The sequence below is a fragment of the Scyliorhinus torazame genome, chromosome 12 (genome assembly GCF_047496885.1).
Source record: "Scyliorhinus torazame isolate Kashiwa2021f chromosome 12, sScyTor2.1, whole genome shotgun sequence".
In the NCBI taxonomy this organism is placed as follows: Eukaryota; Metazoa; Chordata; class Chondrichthyes; order Carcharhiniformes; family Scyliorhinidae; genus Scyliorhinus; species Scyliorhinus torazame.
This window is the reverse complement of record NC_092718.1, coordinates 140681274-140698865: the sequence shown is the minus strand read 5'-3', so window position 1 is coordinate 140698865 and position 17592 is coordinate 140681274. Positions and strand designations below refer to the sequence as shown.

Here is a 17592-nt window from a genome sequence, read left to right as displayed (position 1 = left end):
TTACATGGGGACATAGGTTTATGGTGCGAGGAGCAAAGTTTAGAAGAGATGCGCGACGAATGTTTTGTACATAGAGGGTAGTGGGTTCCTGGAACTCGCTGCCGGAGGAGGTGGTGGGAGCAGGTATGAAAGTGACGATTAAGTGACAGTACATGAATAGGATGGGAATAGAGGGATAGGGACCCCGGAGATTTTAGGTTAGGCGGGCAACATGGTTGGAGCAGACTTGGAGGGCCTGTTCCTGTACTGTACTTTTCTTGTTCTTTCAAAAATTCTTTCTACCCAGGTTTTAAAACCAGACAGAAAACCTCCTGAGCCTAGTTCGATGTCACACTTTATTTACACTGTCAGTAAATATTTGTGAAGAGCCAGAAACATGAAAGAAAGATAGGTTATGTTTTATTTATAAATGTTTTGGTGACAGGTGAAGGATATCAATAGCAAATTTGGAACTTTTATGTCATTCATACACACATCATCTGAGTCCCTCACATACCCAAGGTATTTATCATACAAATTAGATACAGGATAAAGTTCCTTGTATTCCAATCACTACCAGAGAAGGTCACACTTTATACATCAGCTATGGGAATTGTTGGCCATTTTCCAATGGATGGCTTGCCTCCTCCCTTTCAAATAAGGGCCAATAAGATGCCAAATTTGAAGCAAATTTTGTCCGCTGTACTAATTACATGAGGAATGCAGTGTTGGAGCCCCTCAGATTGTGGTGTGAATGAGGATCAGGGTTCCCAGCACCCTGTCCCAATATCATTAGAATTTTACTTGTTTCCTTTTCTTCCTGTTCATTCTCACTGGCTGCTCGCTCATGTTTTAGCTCATTCTTGTATTTCTCTTGGATTTTTTGTAGTATAACTGGGACCTTTTGAGTTAACTCCCGAACAAAGATCAGACTCTCTGGAACATTGCTGACTGCATTATTCTTCCAAGTATTATCCAGGTTATTGAACCAGTGAATTCTCTGCTCCAGTTTCAGCTCAGTCAGTTTTTGTTCTTCGAGCTCAACCTGAAGGGCTTGTTTGGCCATCATTTCACATCTGTAGCTATGCTCGAGCTGAGCTATTTCTGCCTGCAGCTCCTGGCACTCTTCCTCAGTGTACGGGTACTGCTCTTGGGCTTTGTCCTCAGGAAGTAGAACATTTTCAGGAATGTAAAAGATGCGTTGCAGAATTCCTTGCTCAACCCTCTCAAAGATCATGTCAAAGCGCTCTTTCATCAGTTGAAGGAAGTTTTCTGTGCAGAACCGGATCTGAGATGGAGTTATACTGTTTTCTGGCATCTCTTTCAGCTTCTTGAAAATGACTCGTTCTACAACCAGCATGACATCAAGGAGAGAATCCTGGATTCCACTGGACACCCTGAGAACACAGGTTTGGGGAGAAAACCCAAAGAATTGGGTCTCATACGTCATCAGTCTCTCTGCCATGTTAAAACCTAGAAAAATAGTTTATACAGGAAAGTTAAACAAAATCAAGAACAGTGAATAATGAAATAGCGGTAAATGTGGCCTGAGAAAGATTTCAGACGACATTCGCCATCAAAAAATGTCCCAATACAAGTAGAAGAAAATATCTCCCAACTTATATAAAGGCTTTGCTCACAACATCCTCTGTGGCAGGCCATTTCTGAGTAAAGTCATTTCTCTAAACCTTCCTCTTCACTTAGTAATATTGATATATCAGTGACTCAAAATACAATTTTAAAAACCTCTGCTTTATCCCCTCAGTCTTCGCTCTGGTGAAAGCCATCTCCAGTCTCTCCACCTCACTATAATTCCCTCGAGCAGGCATCATCCTGCTGAATCTACAGTGGATGATTCCTGTGATTTAAGGCACATTCCAAGCTCAGTTATAGGGGATAAAACATTGACCAAACTATGGGAACCACTCTGAGAAGGATGAGGCTTACCCTCCACTCACTGTCGCTCTCCACTCTCTGAATTTCCGGTGGGCAGGGTTTCCGACGGTAGTGACGCAGGGTTTCTGTCGCTCTCCGGTTTCCGAAGCTGTCCCCGATCCCCGGGGAAGATGGCGTATCAGAGCCTCCAGCAGGAATACCTGCAGATCCCTCTGGTGACCCGGGCCTACACCACCGCCTGTGTGCTCACCACCGCCGCCGTGGTAGGAGCTCCGAATGCGCCCGCCACCGGGACATCGTCACACCCTGGAGAGAGAAAAAGAAATAGGAGGAGAGATAACGAGACAGAGGAGGAGAGAGAAAGAGAGAGAGAAGGATGAGTGATAAAGGGAGAGAGGCAGTGATGAAGAGGGATAGATGAAGAGAGAGAGGGTAGAGACAGAGAGGGAGGGAGGGAAATAGAGAGGGGCACAGAAATTCAGAGGGGTTGGGGGGAGAAATACAGAGAGGGGTGGGGGGAGAAATACAGAGAGGGGTGGGGGGAGAAATACAGAGAGGGGTGGGGGGAGAAATACAGAGAGGGGTGGGGGGGGAGAAATACAGAGAGGGGTGGGGGGGGGAGAAATACAGAGAGGGGTTGGGGGGGAGAAATACAGAGAGGGGTGGGGGGGGGAGAAATACAGAGAGAGGTGGGGGGGAGAAATACAGAAAGGGGTGGGGGGAGAAATACAGAGAGGGGTGGAGGGAGAAATACAGAGAGGGGTGGGGGAGAAATACAGAGGGGTGGGGGGGAGAAATACAGAGAGAGGGGTGGGGGGAGAAATACAGAGAGAGGGGTGGGGGGAGAAATACAGAGAGAGGGGTGGGGGGAGAAATACAGAGAGAGGGGTGGGGGGGAGAAATACAGAGAGAGGGGTGGGGGGGTAGAAATACAGAGAGAGGGGTGGGGGGAGAAATACAGAGAGAGGGTGGGGGGGGAGAAATACAGAGAGAGGGGTGGGGGGGAGAAATACAGAGAGAGGGGTGGGGGGGAGAAATACAGAGAGAGGGGTGGGGGGGGAGAAATACAGAGAGAGGGGTGGGAGGGAGAAATACAGAGAGAGGGGTGGGGGGAGAAATACAGAGAGAGGGGTGGGGGGGAGAAATACAGAGAGAGGGGTGGGGGGGAGAAATACAGAGAGAGGGGTGGCGGGCAGAAATACAGAGAGGGGTGGGGGGGGAGAAATACAGAGAGAGGGGTGGGGGGAGAAATACAGAGAGAGGGGTGGGGGGAGAAATACAGAGAGGGGGTGGGGGTGAGAAATACAGAGAGAGGGGTGGGGGGGGAGAACTACAGAGAGAGGGGTGGGGGGAGAAATACAGAGAGAGGGGTGGGGGAGAAATACAGAGAGAGGGGTGGGGGAGAAATACAGAGAGGGGTGGGGGGAGAAAAAGAGAGGGGTGGGGGAGAAATACAGAGAGAGGGGTGGGGGGAGAAATGGAGAAACAGCGCGGCCCCGGGATAGGTGGAGGGTGGAGCGGTGAGTTGTAATTTGGGGCCCTGGGTGCAGTTAAATATCTGGGAGCGGCAGCAGTGGGGAAGGTCTAGAGTCGAAACAAAGAGAGGAGCGCAAGAGAGGAATAGAGAATACAGCCCCAAGGAATGGACAGAGCAGGTTGATGACTTGAGAAAGGGAATGGATGGATCAGATAGACTACTGGAGAAAAGAGAATGGACGGATGAAATAGACGATTGCAGAGAGAGGAAATGGACAGATCAAATCGACTACTGGAGAGAAGGAATGGATGGATTAAGTAGACGACAGGAGAGAAGGAATAGATGGTCAGGTCGATGGCGAGGTTATATTAACATGGTGGTAAAGTTATTGGACCTGTAATTCAGAGACTGAATTAATAATTCAGTGATACGAGCCCAAATCTCTCCATTCAGCTAAGGGAATTTGAATTCAATCAATGAAAAAATAAATAAAAGAATAGTCTCAGTAAAAATGATAAACTCCTGGATTGGTGGGAAGTACAGTGATGCAGTGGATGGCACTGTTGCCTCACGGCGGCAAGGTTCCAGGTTTGATCCCTGCTCTGGGCCACTGCCTCTGTTGAGTTTGCACATTCTCCCCGTGTTTGCCTGGTTTTCGCCCCCACAATCCAAAGATGTGCCGGGTAGGTGGGTTGGCCACGCTAAATTGCCCCTTAATTGGAAAACATTAATTTGGTACTCTAAATTTTAAAAAAAACTTCCGGATTGTTGTATCAACCCATATACTTCGCAAATATATCCTTAAGGAAGGAAATAGAACAAAGAATAAAGAATACTGCAGCACAGGAACAGGCCCTTCGTCCCTCCAAGCCTGCGCCGACCATGCTGCCTGTCTAAACTAAAATCTTCTACACTTCCGGGGTCCGTATCCCTCTTTTCCCATCCTATTCATGTATTTGTCAAGATGCCCCTTAAACGTCACTATTGTCCCTGCTTCCACCACCATCTCCGGCAGCGAGTTTCAGGCACCCACTACCCTCTGTATAAAAAAAATTACCTCGTACATCTCGAAACCATCCCCCCCACACCTTAAACCTATGCTCCCTAGTCATTGACCCCTCTCCCCTTGGAAAAAGTCTCTGACTATCCACTCTGTCTATGCCACTCATAATTTTGTAGACCGCTATCAGGTCGCCCCTCAACCTCCGTTGTTCCAGTGAGAACAAACCAAATTTATTCAACCGCTCCTCATAGCTAATGCCCTCCATACCAAGCAACATTCTGGCAGATCTCTTCTGCACCCTCTCTAAAGCCTCCACATCCTTCTGGTAGTGTGGCGACCAGAATTGAACACTATACTCCAAGTGTGGTCTAACTAAGGTTCTATACAGCTGCAACATGACTTGCCAATTTTTATACTCAGTGACCGGGCCAGTGAAGGCAAGCATGCCGAATGCCTTCTTGACTACCTTCTCCACCTGTGTTGCCCCTTTCAGTGACCTGTGGACCAGTACACCGAGATCTCTCTGACTGTCAATACTCTTGAGGGTTCTACCATTCACTGTATATTCCTTACCTGTATTAGACCCTCCAAAAGGCATTACCTCACATTTGTCCGGATTAAACTCCCATCTGCCATCTCGCCGCCCAAGTCTCCAAACAATCTAAATCCTGCTGTATCCTCTGACAGTCCTCATCGCTTTCACAATTCCACCAACTTTTGTTTCGTCCGCAAACTTGCTCATCAGACCAGTTACATTTTCCTCCAAATCATTTATATATACTACGAACAGCAAAGGTCCCAGCACTGATCCCTGCGGAACACCACTAGTCACAGCCCTCCAATCAGAAAAGCACCTTTCCATTGCTACTCTCTGCCTTCTATGACCTAGCCAGTTCTGTATCCATCTTGCCAGCTCACATCTGATCCCTGTGTGACTTTACCTTTTGTACCAGTCTGCCATGAGGGACCTTGTCAAAGGCCTTACTGAAGTCCATAGAGACAACATCCACTGCCCTACCTGCATCAATCATCTTTGTGACCTCCTCAAAAAACTCTTATCAAGTTAGTGAGACACGACCTCCCCTTCACAAAACCGTGCTGCCTCTCACTAATACGACTACTTGCTTCCAAATGGGAGTAGATCCTGTCTCGAAGAATTCTCCAGTAATTTCCCTACACTGACGTAAGGCTCACTGGCCTGTAAAGTTCCCTGGATTATGCTTGCGACCCTTCTTGAACAAAGGAACAACATTGGCTATTCCCCAGTCCTCTGGACATCACCTGAAGACAGTGAGGATCCAAAGGTTTCTGTCAAGGCTTCAGCAATTTCCTCTCTTGCCTCCTTCAATATTCTGGGGTAGATTCTATCAGAGCCTGGGGACTTATCCACCGTAATATTTTTCAAGACACCCAACACCTCGTCTTTTTGGATCTCAATGTGAGCCAGGCTATCTACACACCCTTCTGCAGACTCAACATCCACCAATTCCTTCTCTTTGGTGAATACTGATGCAAAGTATTCATTTAGTACCTCGCCCATTTCCTCTGGCTCCACACATAGATTCCCTTGCCTACCCTTCAGTGGGCCAAACCTTTCCCTGGTACACTTTTGCTTTTTATGTAAGTGTAAAAATTTTCCTTAACCCTATTTGCCAATAACTTTTTGTGACCTTTTAGCCCTCCTGACTCCTTGATTAAGTTCCTTTCTACTTTCCTTATATTCCACACAGGCTTCGTCTGTTCCCAGCCTTCTAGTCCTGACAAATGCCTCCTTTTTCTTTTTGACGTGGCCTACAATATCTCTTGTTTCCAAGGTTCCCGAAATTTGCCATTTATCCTTCTTCCTCACAGGAACATGCCGGTCCTGAATTCCTTTCAACTGACATTTGAAAGCCTCCCACATGCCAAATGTTGATCTACCCTCAAACATCCGCCCCCAATCTATGTTCTTCAGTTCCCGCCTTATATTGTTATAATTAACCTTCCCCCAATTTAGCACATTCACCCTATGACCACTCTCATCCTTGTCCACCAGCATTCTAAAACTTACTGAATTGTAGTCACTGTTCCCAAAATGCTCCATTACTGAAACTTCTACCACCTTGCCGGGCTCATTCCCCAATACCAGGTCCAGTACCGCCCCTTCCCTAGTTGGACTGTCTACATATTGTTTTAAGAAGCCCTCCTGGACACTCCTTACAAACTCTGCCCTGTCCAAGCCTCTAGCACTAAGTGAGTCCTAGTCAATATTGGGGAAGTTAGTCTCCCATCACAACAACCCTGTTGCTTTTACGCCTTTCCAAAATCTGTCTACTTATCTGCTCCTCTATCTCCCGCTGGCTGTTGGGAGGCCTGTAGTAAACCCTCAACATTGTGACTGCACCCTTCTTATTCCTGATCTCTACCCATCTAGCTTCGCTGCCCTCTGAGGTGTCCTCCCGCAGTACAGCTGTGATATTCTCCCTCACCAGTAGCGCAACTCCTCCATCCCTTTTACATCCCTCTCTATCCTGCCTGAAACATCTAAATCCTGGAATGTTTAGCTGCCAATCCTGTCCTTCCCTCAACCAGGTCTCTGTAATGGCAACAACATCATAGTTCCAAGTACTAATCCAAGCTCTAAGTTCATCTTACCTGTTATATTTCTTGCATTAAAACATATGCACTTCAGGCCACCAGTCCCACTGTTTTCAGCAACTTCTCCCTGTCTGCTCTGCCTCAGAGCCACACTGTCCCTATTCCCTAGTTCTCCCTCAATGTTTTCACCTTCTGACTTATTGCTCCGGTACCCACCCCCTTGCCATACTAGTTTAAACACTCCCGTGTGACACTAGCATACCTCGTGGCCAGAATATTTATGCTTCTCTAGTTTAGATGCAACCCGTCCTCCTTATACAGGTCACACCTGCCCCGGAAGAGCTCCCAGTGGTCCAGATAACTCAACCCCTCCCTCCTACACCAGTTGTTTAGCCACGTGTTTAGCTGTTCTATCGTTCTATTTCTAGCCTCACTGGCACATGGCACAGGGAGTAATCCGGAGATGACAAGCCTTGAGGTCCTGTCTTTTAACTTTCTGCCTAGCTCCCTGAACTCCTGCTGCAGGACCTCATCCCCCTTCCTGCCTATGTCGGTGGTACCATTATGTACCAAGACCTCTGCCTGTTTGCCCTCCCCTTCAGGATGCCTGCTACCCGTTCTGAGACATCCTGGACCCTGGCACCAGGGGGCAACATACCATCCTGGAGTCTCTTTGACGTCCATAGAACCGCCTGTCTGTGCCCATGACTATAAAGTCCCCTATGACTATTGCTCTTCTGCGCTTTGACCCTCCCTGCTGAACATCAGAGCCAGCCATGGTGCCACGGCTCTGGCTGCTGCTGTTTTCCCCTGATAGGCTATTCTTCCCGACAGTGTCCAAAGGGGTATACCTGTTTGAGATGGGGCAACCTCAGAGGATTCCTGCACTGACTGCCTGCCCCTTCTGGTGGTCACCAGAAATCTGTCAGTCTTGCCCCGCTTGGCTACATGTGATTCGAGAGTCACAGCAGTATGTTTGACAAGTGAAAACATGATAAACAGCAGGACCTTGGGAAGCATCATGGATCAGAGGGACCTTGGTGTGCCTGTACACCGGCCCCTTAAGGTAGCAGGGCAGGTAGATACAATGGTTAAGAAGGCATATGGTACACTTGCCTTTATTGGCTGAGGCATAGAGTTTATGAGCAGGGAGGTTATGCCGGAACTGTTTATTCATTGGTTAGGCCACAGCTGGTTCTAAGTTGAAGGACGTGTTAACAGCAGCAAAACTCAAGTTTGTAACATAGAAAAGACTCATAAATGGGCGGCACCGTGGCTCAGTGGTTATACTGCTGTTCATGGCGCTGAGGGCTCTGGTTCGATTCCTACAGTGCAGAAGAAGGCCATTCGGCCCATCGACCTTTAGAAAGACCACCCTATCCAGGCCCACTCCCCCATCCTATCCCAGTAATCCCACCTAACCTTTTTTTTGTGGACACTAAGGGGCAATTTAGTATAGCCAATCCACCTACCTGCACGTCTTTGGACTGTGGGAGGAAACCGAAGCACCCGGAGGAAACCCGCGCAGACACGGGGAGGAAGTGCAAAGGCCACAGACAGTCACTCATGGCCAGAATTGAACCCGGGTCCCTGGTGCTGTGAGGCAGCAGTGCTAATCTCTGTGCCGCCCCTTTCAATGGCGTATTGTGTGCTGTCTGGTATCCACATTATAGGAGGGATGTGATAGCACTGGGAAGGATACAGAAGAGATTTACACAGGATGTTGCCGAGGCTGGAGAGAGATTGCATAGACCTGGGAGTGTTTTCCTTGCAGACGGAGCGGGGGACATGATTGAGATGTATATAAGTATAAGGGGCATAGATAGAGTGGACAGGAAAAAACATTTCTCTTTGGTTGGGGGAACAATGACCAGGGGGCATAGATTTAAATTAAGGTGCAGGAGGTTTTGAGGGGGTGGGAGGAAAAACTTTATTACCTAGAGGTTGGTGGGAGTGTGGAACTCATTGCCTGAAAGGGTGATGAAGACAGAGACCCTCACAACATTTAAGAAGTATTTAGATGTGCACTTAGGATGCAAAGGCATTCAAGGCTATGGGCCAAGTGCTGAAAATGGGATTAAACTAGTTTGGTGGTTGTTTTTGACCGGCACAGATGTGATGGGCCAAAGGGCTTTTTCTATGCTGAAGACTTAATTGACTTCTAAGACTTCTTAACTGCCCTCTGAAATGGCCGAGCAAGCCATTCAGTTTTAAGTGGCTTACCACCACTTGCTCAGAAGCAATTGGCACAGGCAATAAATATTCATCTTTCCAACAACATTCACATTCCAGGAACATAGGAACAGGAATATACCATCCAGAATCTGTCCCACTATTTAACTAGATCATGGCTGACCTTCTACTTCACGCCATCTTCCTAAATGAAAGAATCACACACACTGGAACGGAGAAATCAGATAACGTGACTGTACACAGAGGGACAGAATAAGACAGAACTATTGCACAAAGAGGGGAATGGACAGATCGGATATAACTAAAAGGGGGAAAGGAAACTAGGTGGTGAGCTGGAGACAGGTGCAGAGAGAGATCAAAACTGTCTACCAATGTTGGCAAGTGAAGATTTGGAGCTGGAATTACAAAGTAACGAACTAACTCAAATATTTCCACATTAAAAATAAAACTCAATTACATTCTCTGTGTTTAGTTGCAGCTTTAGTTCCTGACAGCTTTTACATTCAGTAAAAATTCAGCATTCAAATGTTACATTTGAGTTTATAGAATATTTGAATTGACAACAGACAGAAGCAGTGATGTAGTGGTATTGTTGCTGGACTAGTAAGCCAGAGACCCAATGCTCTGGATTCGAATCCCAGCACAGCAGATGGTGAAATTTGAAAGCCATACAAAAATCTGGAATGAAAAGTCTAATGATGGCCATGAAACCAATGTCGATTGTCGTAAAAATTCATCTGGTTCAATAATATCCTTTAGGGAAGGAAATCTGTCATCCTTGCCTGGCCTACATGTGAGTCCAGACCCATGGCCAAAGTGGTTGGCTCTTACATGCCCTTAGGGATGAGCAATGAAAGCTGGCCCAACCAGCGATGCCCACATCCCATGAATGAATAAAGAAAAAACATACAAGAACCAGTATATCCCTTCTCCAAGCAGCAGGTACATCTGATGAAGTATTCCATATTGCACGAACCTTGCTCATAAAATAGTTACAGCACAGAAGAAGGAGGCCATTCAGCCGGTCAGCTAGTTCCATTCCCTGTAGCTCTCCAATTCATTTCGCTTCATTTCTACTTTCCTTTTAAAAGCCATGATTATATTGGCCTCCACGTTCTTGAGCAGTGCTTTCCCGATCCGAATCCCTTCACCATTTCTCTAGCTGCATATTTTATACCAATATCTCTATACCTGTGCACCTAGGGGGTCTGTTAGCTCAGTTGGCTGGACAGCTGGTTTGTGATGCGGAACAGCACGAGTTCAATTCCTGTATCAACTGTGGTTATTCATGAAGCATTCTCAACCTTGCCCCTTGCCTGAGGTATGGTAACCCTCAGGTTAAATCACCACCAGTCAGCTCTCAAAGAGATCAGCCTATGGTCATCTGGGACTGCGGTGACATTTACATACTCTATGCCTTAATAACTATACCCCTGACCCTATAATCCTATATTCTATTAGACATATATCTGGCACTGGGAGTATCCATAGATTACTATATTTGAGAATTTAAAAATACATTTTATGATGTGGGTGCCACTGGAAAGGCCAGCTTTTGTTGCCCACTCCTAATTACTCTTTTCCAGAGTGGTTTGCTAGGCCATTTGGGGGGGGGGGAGAGAGACATTTAAAAGTCAACCACATTGCTGTGGGTCTGGAGTTAGACCAGGTAAGAACGACAGATTTTCTTCCCGAGAGAGCATTAAGTGAACCAAATGGAGGGTTTTCTCCAATAATTGATAATAGTTAACACAGTGACCGTTAACTGAGACTATCTTTCAATTCCACATTTATTTAATTGAATTTAAATTCTACCAATACCTATGCTGGGTTTTAAACACGTGTCCCCAGAGCAATAGCCTGGGCCTCTGGATTACGAGGTCCAGTGAGAGCCTGGGCCTTGGGATTATTAGACCAGTGAGAGCCTGGACCTCTGGATTACACATCCAGTGAGAGCTTGGGCCTCTGGATTACGAGTCCAGCAAGAGCCTGGGCCTCTGGATTACTGGCCCAGCGAGGGCCTGGGCCTGTGGGTTACTAGCCCAGTGAGAGCCTGGGCCTGTGGGTCACTAGCCCAGTGAGAGCCTGGGCCTCCAGTCTACTAGCCCAGTGAGAGCCTGGACCTCTGATGACGAGCCCAGTGAGAGCCTGGGCCTCTGATGACTAGCCCAGTGAGAGCCTGGACCTCTGATAACTAGCCCAGTGAGAGCCTGAGCCTCTGGATTAATAGTCCAGTGAGAATGTGGGCTTCTGGATTACTCATCCAGTGAGAACAAAGGCCTCTAGAATACTAGTCCAGTGAGAGCCTGGGCCTCTGGATTACTAGTCCAGCGAGAGACAGGGCCTCTGTATTACTCACCCAATAAGAGCATAGGCCTCTGGATCACAAATTCAGTGAGAGGCTGGGCCTCTGGTTCACAAATTCAGTGAGAGCCTGGGCCGCTGGAGAAATCTAGTGAGAGCCTGGGTCTCTGGATCACAAGTCCAGTGAGACCTGGGCCTCTGGATCACAAATCCATTGGGAGCCTGGGTCTCTGAATCACTAGTCCAGTGAGAACATTGTCCTCTGGATTAAAGTCCAGTGAGAACCTGGGCCGCTGGATTACTAATCCAATAAGAGCCTGGGCCTCGGGATTATTCATCCAACAAGAGCCATGAGCCTCTGGATTACTCACCCAATAAGAGCCATGAGCCTCTAGATTACTCACCGAATAAGAGTCTGGGGCTCTGCAGTACTAGCCCAGTGAGAGCCTGGGTCTCTGGATCACAAATTCAGTGAGAGCCTGGGCCTCTGGATTACCAGTAGTCCAGTGAGAACCTGGGCCTCTGGAGAAATCTAGTGAGAGCCTGGGTCTCTGGATCACAAATCCAATGGGAGCCTGAGCCTCTGGATCACAAATCCATTGGGAGCCTGGGTCTCTGGATCACAAATTCAGTGAGAGCCTGGGCCTCTGGATCACAAATTCAGTGATGCATTTTGGAAGGTCTAATGCAGGTAGGGAATATACAGTGAATGGTAGGACCCTCAAGAGTATTGAAAGTCAAAGAGATTTAGGAGTACAGGTCCACAGGTCACTGAAAGGGGCAACACAGGTGGAGAAGGTAGTCAAGAAGGCATACGGCATGCTTGCCTTCATTGGCCGGGGCATTGAGTATAAGAATTGGCAAGTCATGTTGCAGCTGTATAGAACCTTAGTTAGGCCACACTTGGAGTATAGTGTTCAATTCTGGTCGCCACACTACCAGAAGGATGTGGAGGCTTTAGAGAGGGTGCAGAAGAGATTTACCAGAATGTTGCCTGGTATGGAGGGCATTAGCTATGAGGAGCAGTTGAATAAACTCGGTTTGTTCTCACTGGAATGAAGGAGGTTGAGGGGCGACCTGATAGAGGTCTACAAAATTATGAGGGGCACAGACAGAGTGGATAGTCAGAGGCTTTTCTCCGGGGTAGAGGGGTCAATTACTATGGGGGCATATGTTTAAGGTGAGAGGGGCAAGGTTTAGAGTAGATGTACGAGGCAAGTTTTTTACGCAGAGGGTAGTGGGTGCCTGGAACTCGCTACCGGAGGAGGTGGTGGAAGCAGGGACATTAGTGACATTTAAGGGGCATCTTGACAAATACATGAATAGGATGGGATTAGAGGGATATGGATCCAGGAAGTGTAGAAGATTGTAGTTTAGTCGGGCAGCATGGTCGGCACGGGCTTGGAGGGCCGAAGGGCCTGTTCCTGTGCTGCACATTTCTTTGTTCTTTGTTCTCTGATCACAAATCGAATGGGAGCCTGGGCCTCTGATCACTAGTCCATTGACATTGGCACTCCACCACCATCTCCCCATGATATTCTTTGATTTCCTCGTGAAGCTCCAGCTCTTTTCTATTCCTTGTTTTTGGTTCCCAAATGGACTTCTACTATTTGCCCTGAAAGAATTCTGCACTTTTCAGTCCTTTACCCACAACACACAGTGCACTTCTCTATCATTGACTGTGGGACCCCCTGTACCATTATATTTCTGTATCTTGCTGTGTCCCTCTGTGCAGTCGTTTGACCTGTTGTCTTGACAGATCATAGAAGTTACAGCGCAGAAGGAGGCCATTCGGCCCATCGAGTCTGCACCGGCTCTTTGAAAGAGCACCCTACTTAAACCCATACCGCCACCCTATCCCCATAACCCAGTAACCCCACCCAACACTAAGGGCAATTTAGCATGGCCAATCCACCTAACCTGCACATCTTTGGACTGGGAGGAAACCGGAGCACCCGGAGGAAACCCACGCACACACGGGGAGAACGTGCAGACTCCACACAGACAGTGACCCAAGCCGGGAATTGAACCTGGGACCCTGGAGCTGTGAAGCAATTGTGCTAACCACCATGCTACCGTGCTGCCCATGATGTGACCATAATTAGGTGGATTGGCCATGCTAAATTGCCCTTAGTGTCCAAAAAGGTTAGGAGAGGTTATTGAGTTAGGGGTATAGGGTGGAAGTGAGGACTTAAGTGGGTCGGTGCAGACTCGATGGGCCAAATGGCCTCCTTCTGCACTGTATGTTCTATAATTAATATTGGACGCTGCCAGCCAGTATGATGCATGTCATTACTGTTTCTGGAGACTCAATGCCACATGTCCTGATGTTACAACAGTGACAGCACTTTAAAAAATACTTAATTTGCTGTAAATTGCCTTCGGATGGTTTGACAATCGGAAAGGTGCTTTGTAAATGCATCATCTTTTGTTTCTTTATGAAAATTAAGAAAAGTGTTTGCTTGTTTCTTTCAGCAATTAGAGATAATCACACCATTCCAACTATATTTCAATCCAGAGTTAATATTTAAACACTATCAAGTAAGTGTTATGTTTTTTATCTTAATGCTTTGTGACACACAGACAGTATATTCTCACCATTACTAAAGTTTCCAGTGTGGCGACAGATATTCCCGTTACTTTCCAATGTATTCAATACTGTTTGGAGTCATCTTTATCTCAACCCAGATCTATTGGGCCGACAATTGCTGGTTTGAGAAGAATTAGCATTCCCTTGTTCAGACAATATCAGAAAATTACACAAACTTTTTTGTGGATTTTCATTTTCAGTAAGAATCTAAAATGCCTCCTGGAAGTCGATATTTATTGACTGCTGAGGCATCTTTCATAAGTTATTTGATGATTTCTCACTCCGACCACTGTTTTCCCAGTGCTAAATTTCATTCTTTTTTCAATAAATTTAAAGTACCCAATTCTTTTTTTTCCAGTTAAGGGGCAATTTAGGGTGGCCAGTCCACCTACCCAGCTTTGACAAAGAGTCATCGGACTCGAAACGTTAGCTCCTTTCTCTCCCTACAAATGCTGCCAGACCTGCTGAGATTTTCCAGCATTTTCTCTTTCGTGCCCTGCACATCTTTGGGTTGTGGGGATGAGACCCACGCAGACATGGAGGAGAATGTGCAAATTCCAAATGGACAGTGACCCGGGGCCGGAATCGAGCCCGGGTCCTCAGCGCCGTGAGGCAGCAAGTGCTCAATATCTTTGCCTGTTCCCAGATTCCCTCAATGCTATGATACATAATTGACCACAAATATGGTTCACACAGGCCAACCTTCACTCAGCCGTTGCCCTGAACATCACAGTGAGGATCAGAAACTCGGTTCCTTATAATAGTAGATGTGAACCAGAATGAGGTGCTGGTCACATACTGACCGCATCGTATCCTTCACGTGGCTGTTTGTTTTCTGATATTATTTTTCATTGACAATGGTTGGAGACACCCAACCAATGATTTTTATGCCCCCTCCCTGATTGCTTGTGTTCATTTCTTGTTGCCAGGGTGCTGGTGGCATTGCCAGTGCGTTTCCAGGGTGCTGGCTAGCATTACCAAGCCAGACTATTTAAATATACTTTGTCTTTGACAGACAGAACACCTGTTAGTATTGTGACTCAGCGAAGTATTGAAGAGAGGAGCGAAGAACATTGAAAAAGGATAACTTTTACATGTATCAGATGGATTTCCGAACTGTAATATTAACCCATATTTTCTTTTCTTCCAGGTTTGGAGATTAATTACGAATTTTTTGTTTTTTGGGACAGTGGGATTTAATTTTTTGTTTAATATGATATTCCTGTATCCTTTTGACTGCTGTTGAAGTTACATGTCGATATTTCAGCAAACTGTTTTTTGGATCAGAATTGAACCGTTTGATTTTGCTGATGAATTGAAAGATGTCTATTTATAAATTACACTTGCAGCAGATTAAAAAATCCAGTTTAAGGGCAGTGTATACTCACTCCAAAAACATTTTTTACTTCCGTTATTTTTATTTTGATAATCCTTGCTTTTTCTTAACAATTAACCGCAGATATCGATATTGTCGGATGCTTGAAGAAGGATCATTCAGGGGCCGAACTGCAGATTTTGTCTTTATGTTTCTCTTTGGTGGATTTTTAATGACCGTATCCTTCAGCCTGTCTAATGTTTATAATTATGTATCATTGAACTAATTTTGGGGATGAGCAAAGTAACCGAATGTTTTTAATGTGAATTTCAAGAGATGGTAAGGTTTGAATGTACAGGAATTCTAGGCACTATATAACTTGTAGATTTGCACAAGACAATCGAGCTTTATGTCATTTACATTCCCTTTTCTCCCATTACTGTTTGGAAGCTGTTGATATCCTGCTGGTATCTGCAGTTCCCCCTCTAGTCAAGCTATTCTAACATGGGGGACTCGTGGCTGAGGCTAATCACTCACATTCTCACCTGACAATTTTGACATTTCTCTGCATTGGTCACTGGAATAAACCTCACCAACACCAACCACTGCTCCTGCTCCCTACAACTCCTGAACCCCTCACCCCAGCAGCCTAATAATGACTTCCCATTGGCTCTTGTTTGAAAAAAATTTATGTGGGTGTCACTGGCTGAGCCAGAATTTCTTGCCCATACCTAATTGCCCTTGATCTGAGTGTCTTCATACAATCCCTACAGTGCAGAAGGAGGCCATACAGCCTATCAAGTCTGCACTGACCCTCCGAAAGAGCACCCCACCTAGGCCCACTCCCCCTGCCCTATCATTGTAACCCCACCTAACGTTTGAACACTAAGGGACAATTTAGCATGTCTAATCCACCTAACTTGCACAGTTTTGGATGTGGGAGGAAACTGGAGCACCTGGAGAAAACCCACACAGACACGGAGAATGTGCAACCTTCAGACAGTCACCTAGGGTCGGAATTGAACCCAGGTCCCTGGTGCTGTGAGGTAGCAGTGTTAACCACTGTGCCACCATGCTGCCCCATTTCAGAGAACAGTAAAGCGTCAACCACTTTGGCTGTGGGTCGGGAGTCACATGTAGGCAAGATCAGATAAGAATGGCAGAATTCCTTCCCTAACAAACATGAGTGAACTAGATGGGTTTTACAACAATCAACAATGGTTTCGTGGTCATCATTACTACTAATAATAATAATCTTTTATTGTCACAAGTATGAAGTCACTGTGAAAAGCCCCTAGTTGCCACATTTCGGCGCCTGTTCAGGTAAGCTGGTATGAGAATTGAACCCGCGTTGCTGGCCTTGTTCTGCATTACAAACCAGCTGTCTAGCCCACTAAGCTAAACCAGCTAAGACTCGTTTTCAGTTCCAGATTGTGAATGGAGATTAAATTCCACCAGCTGAACTGTTGGGATTTAAACCCATGTCCCCAAAGCATTAGCCTTGACCTCTGGAATACTAGTTCAGTGACATTGCCATTACCACTACACCACCGCTCCCCCCCCCCAAGAAGATCAACTAACTCGGCACAAATCCTGAATTACACAAGACATAGAACATAGAACAATACAGCGCAGTACAGGCCCTTCGGCCCACGATGTTGCACCGAAACAAAAGCCATCTAACCTACACTATGCCATTATCATCCATATGTTTATCCAATAAACTTTTAAATGCCCTCAATGTTGGCGAGTTCACTACTGTAGCAGGTAGGGCATTCCACGGCCTCACTACTCTTTGCGTAAAGAACCTACCTCTAACCTCTGTCCTATATCTATTACCCCTCAGTTTAAAGTTATGTCCCCTCGTGCCAGCCATATCCATCCGCGGGAGAAGGCTCTCACTGTCCACCCTATCCAACCCCCTGATCATTTTGTATGCCTCTATTAAGTCTCCTCTTAACCTTCTTCTCTCCAACGAAAACAACCTCAAGTCCGTCAGCCTTTCCTCATAAGATTTTCCCTCCATACCAGGCAACATCCTGGTAAATCTCCTCTGCACCCGCTCCAACGCCTCCACGTCCTTCCTATAATGCGGTGACCAGAACTGTACGCAATACTCCAAATGCGGCCGGACCAGAGTTCTGTACAGCTGCAACATGACCTCCCGACTCCGGAACTCAATCCCTCTACCAATAAAGGCCAACACTCCATAGGCCTTCTTCACAACCCTATCAACCTGGGTGGCAACTTTCAGGGAT

General features: G+C 46.5%; 2 protein-coding genes across 4 annotated transcripts in view; one reads left to right on the top strand and one right to left on the bottom strand.

Moving 5' to 3' along the window:
- Positions 1-377: 377 nt before the first annotated feature.
- Positions 378-2096, bottom strand: mis12 (MIS12 kinetochore complex component). Of its 2 annotated transcripts, none has more exons than XM_072469106.1 (2): positions 1927-2096; positions 378-1452 (listed from the first exon to the last, which is right to left on the bottom strand). In XM_072469106.1, the coding sequence occupies exon 2, from the start codon at positions 1442-1444 to the stop codon at positions 689-691; it is 756 nt and encodes a 251-aa protein (XP_072325207.1). In that variant the 5' UTR covers positions 1445-1452; positions 1927-2096; the 3' UTR covers positions 378-688. The 2 variants fall into 2 exon arrangements, with proteins under 2 accessions (XP_072325207.1, XP_072325208.1); XM_072469107.1 differs by lacking the exon at positions 1927-2096 and adding an exon at positions 1726-1884.
- derl2 (derlin 2) overlaps positions 2025-17592 on the top strand; it is a 141140-nt gene continuing 125572 nt past the window's right edge. For both annotated transcript variants that reach the window (XM_072469105.1, XM_072469103.1), the window contains exons 1-4: positions 2025-2138; positions 13905-13970; positions 15170-15243; positions 15479-15572. In XM_072469105.1, coding sequence (XP_072325206.1) covers positions 2046-2138; positions 13905-13970; positions 15170-15243; positions 15479-15572 — 327 coding nt within the window. In that variant the 5' untranslated portion in view covers positions 2025-2045. The remainder of the gene's footprint in view (positions 2139-13904; positions 13971-15169; positions 15244-15478; positions 15573-17592) is intronic.

Coding starts and splice junctions, on each gene's coding strand:
- mis12 (XM_072469106.1), bottom strand. CDS start 1,444: ATGGCAGAGAGACTGATGACGTATGAGACCCAATTCTTTGGGTTTTCT.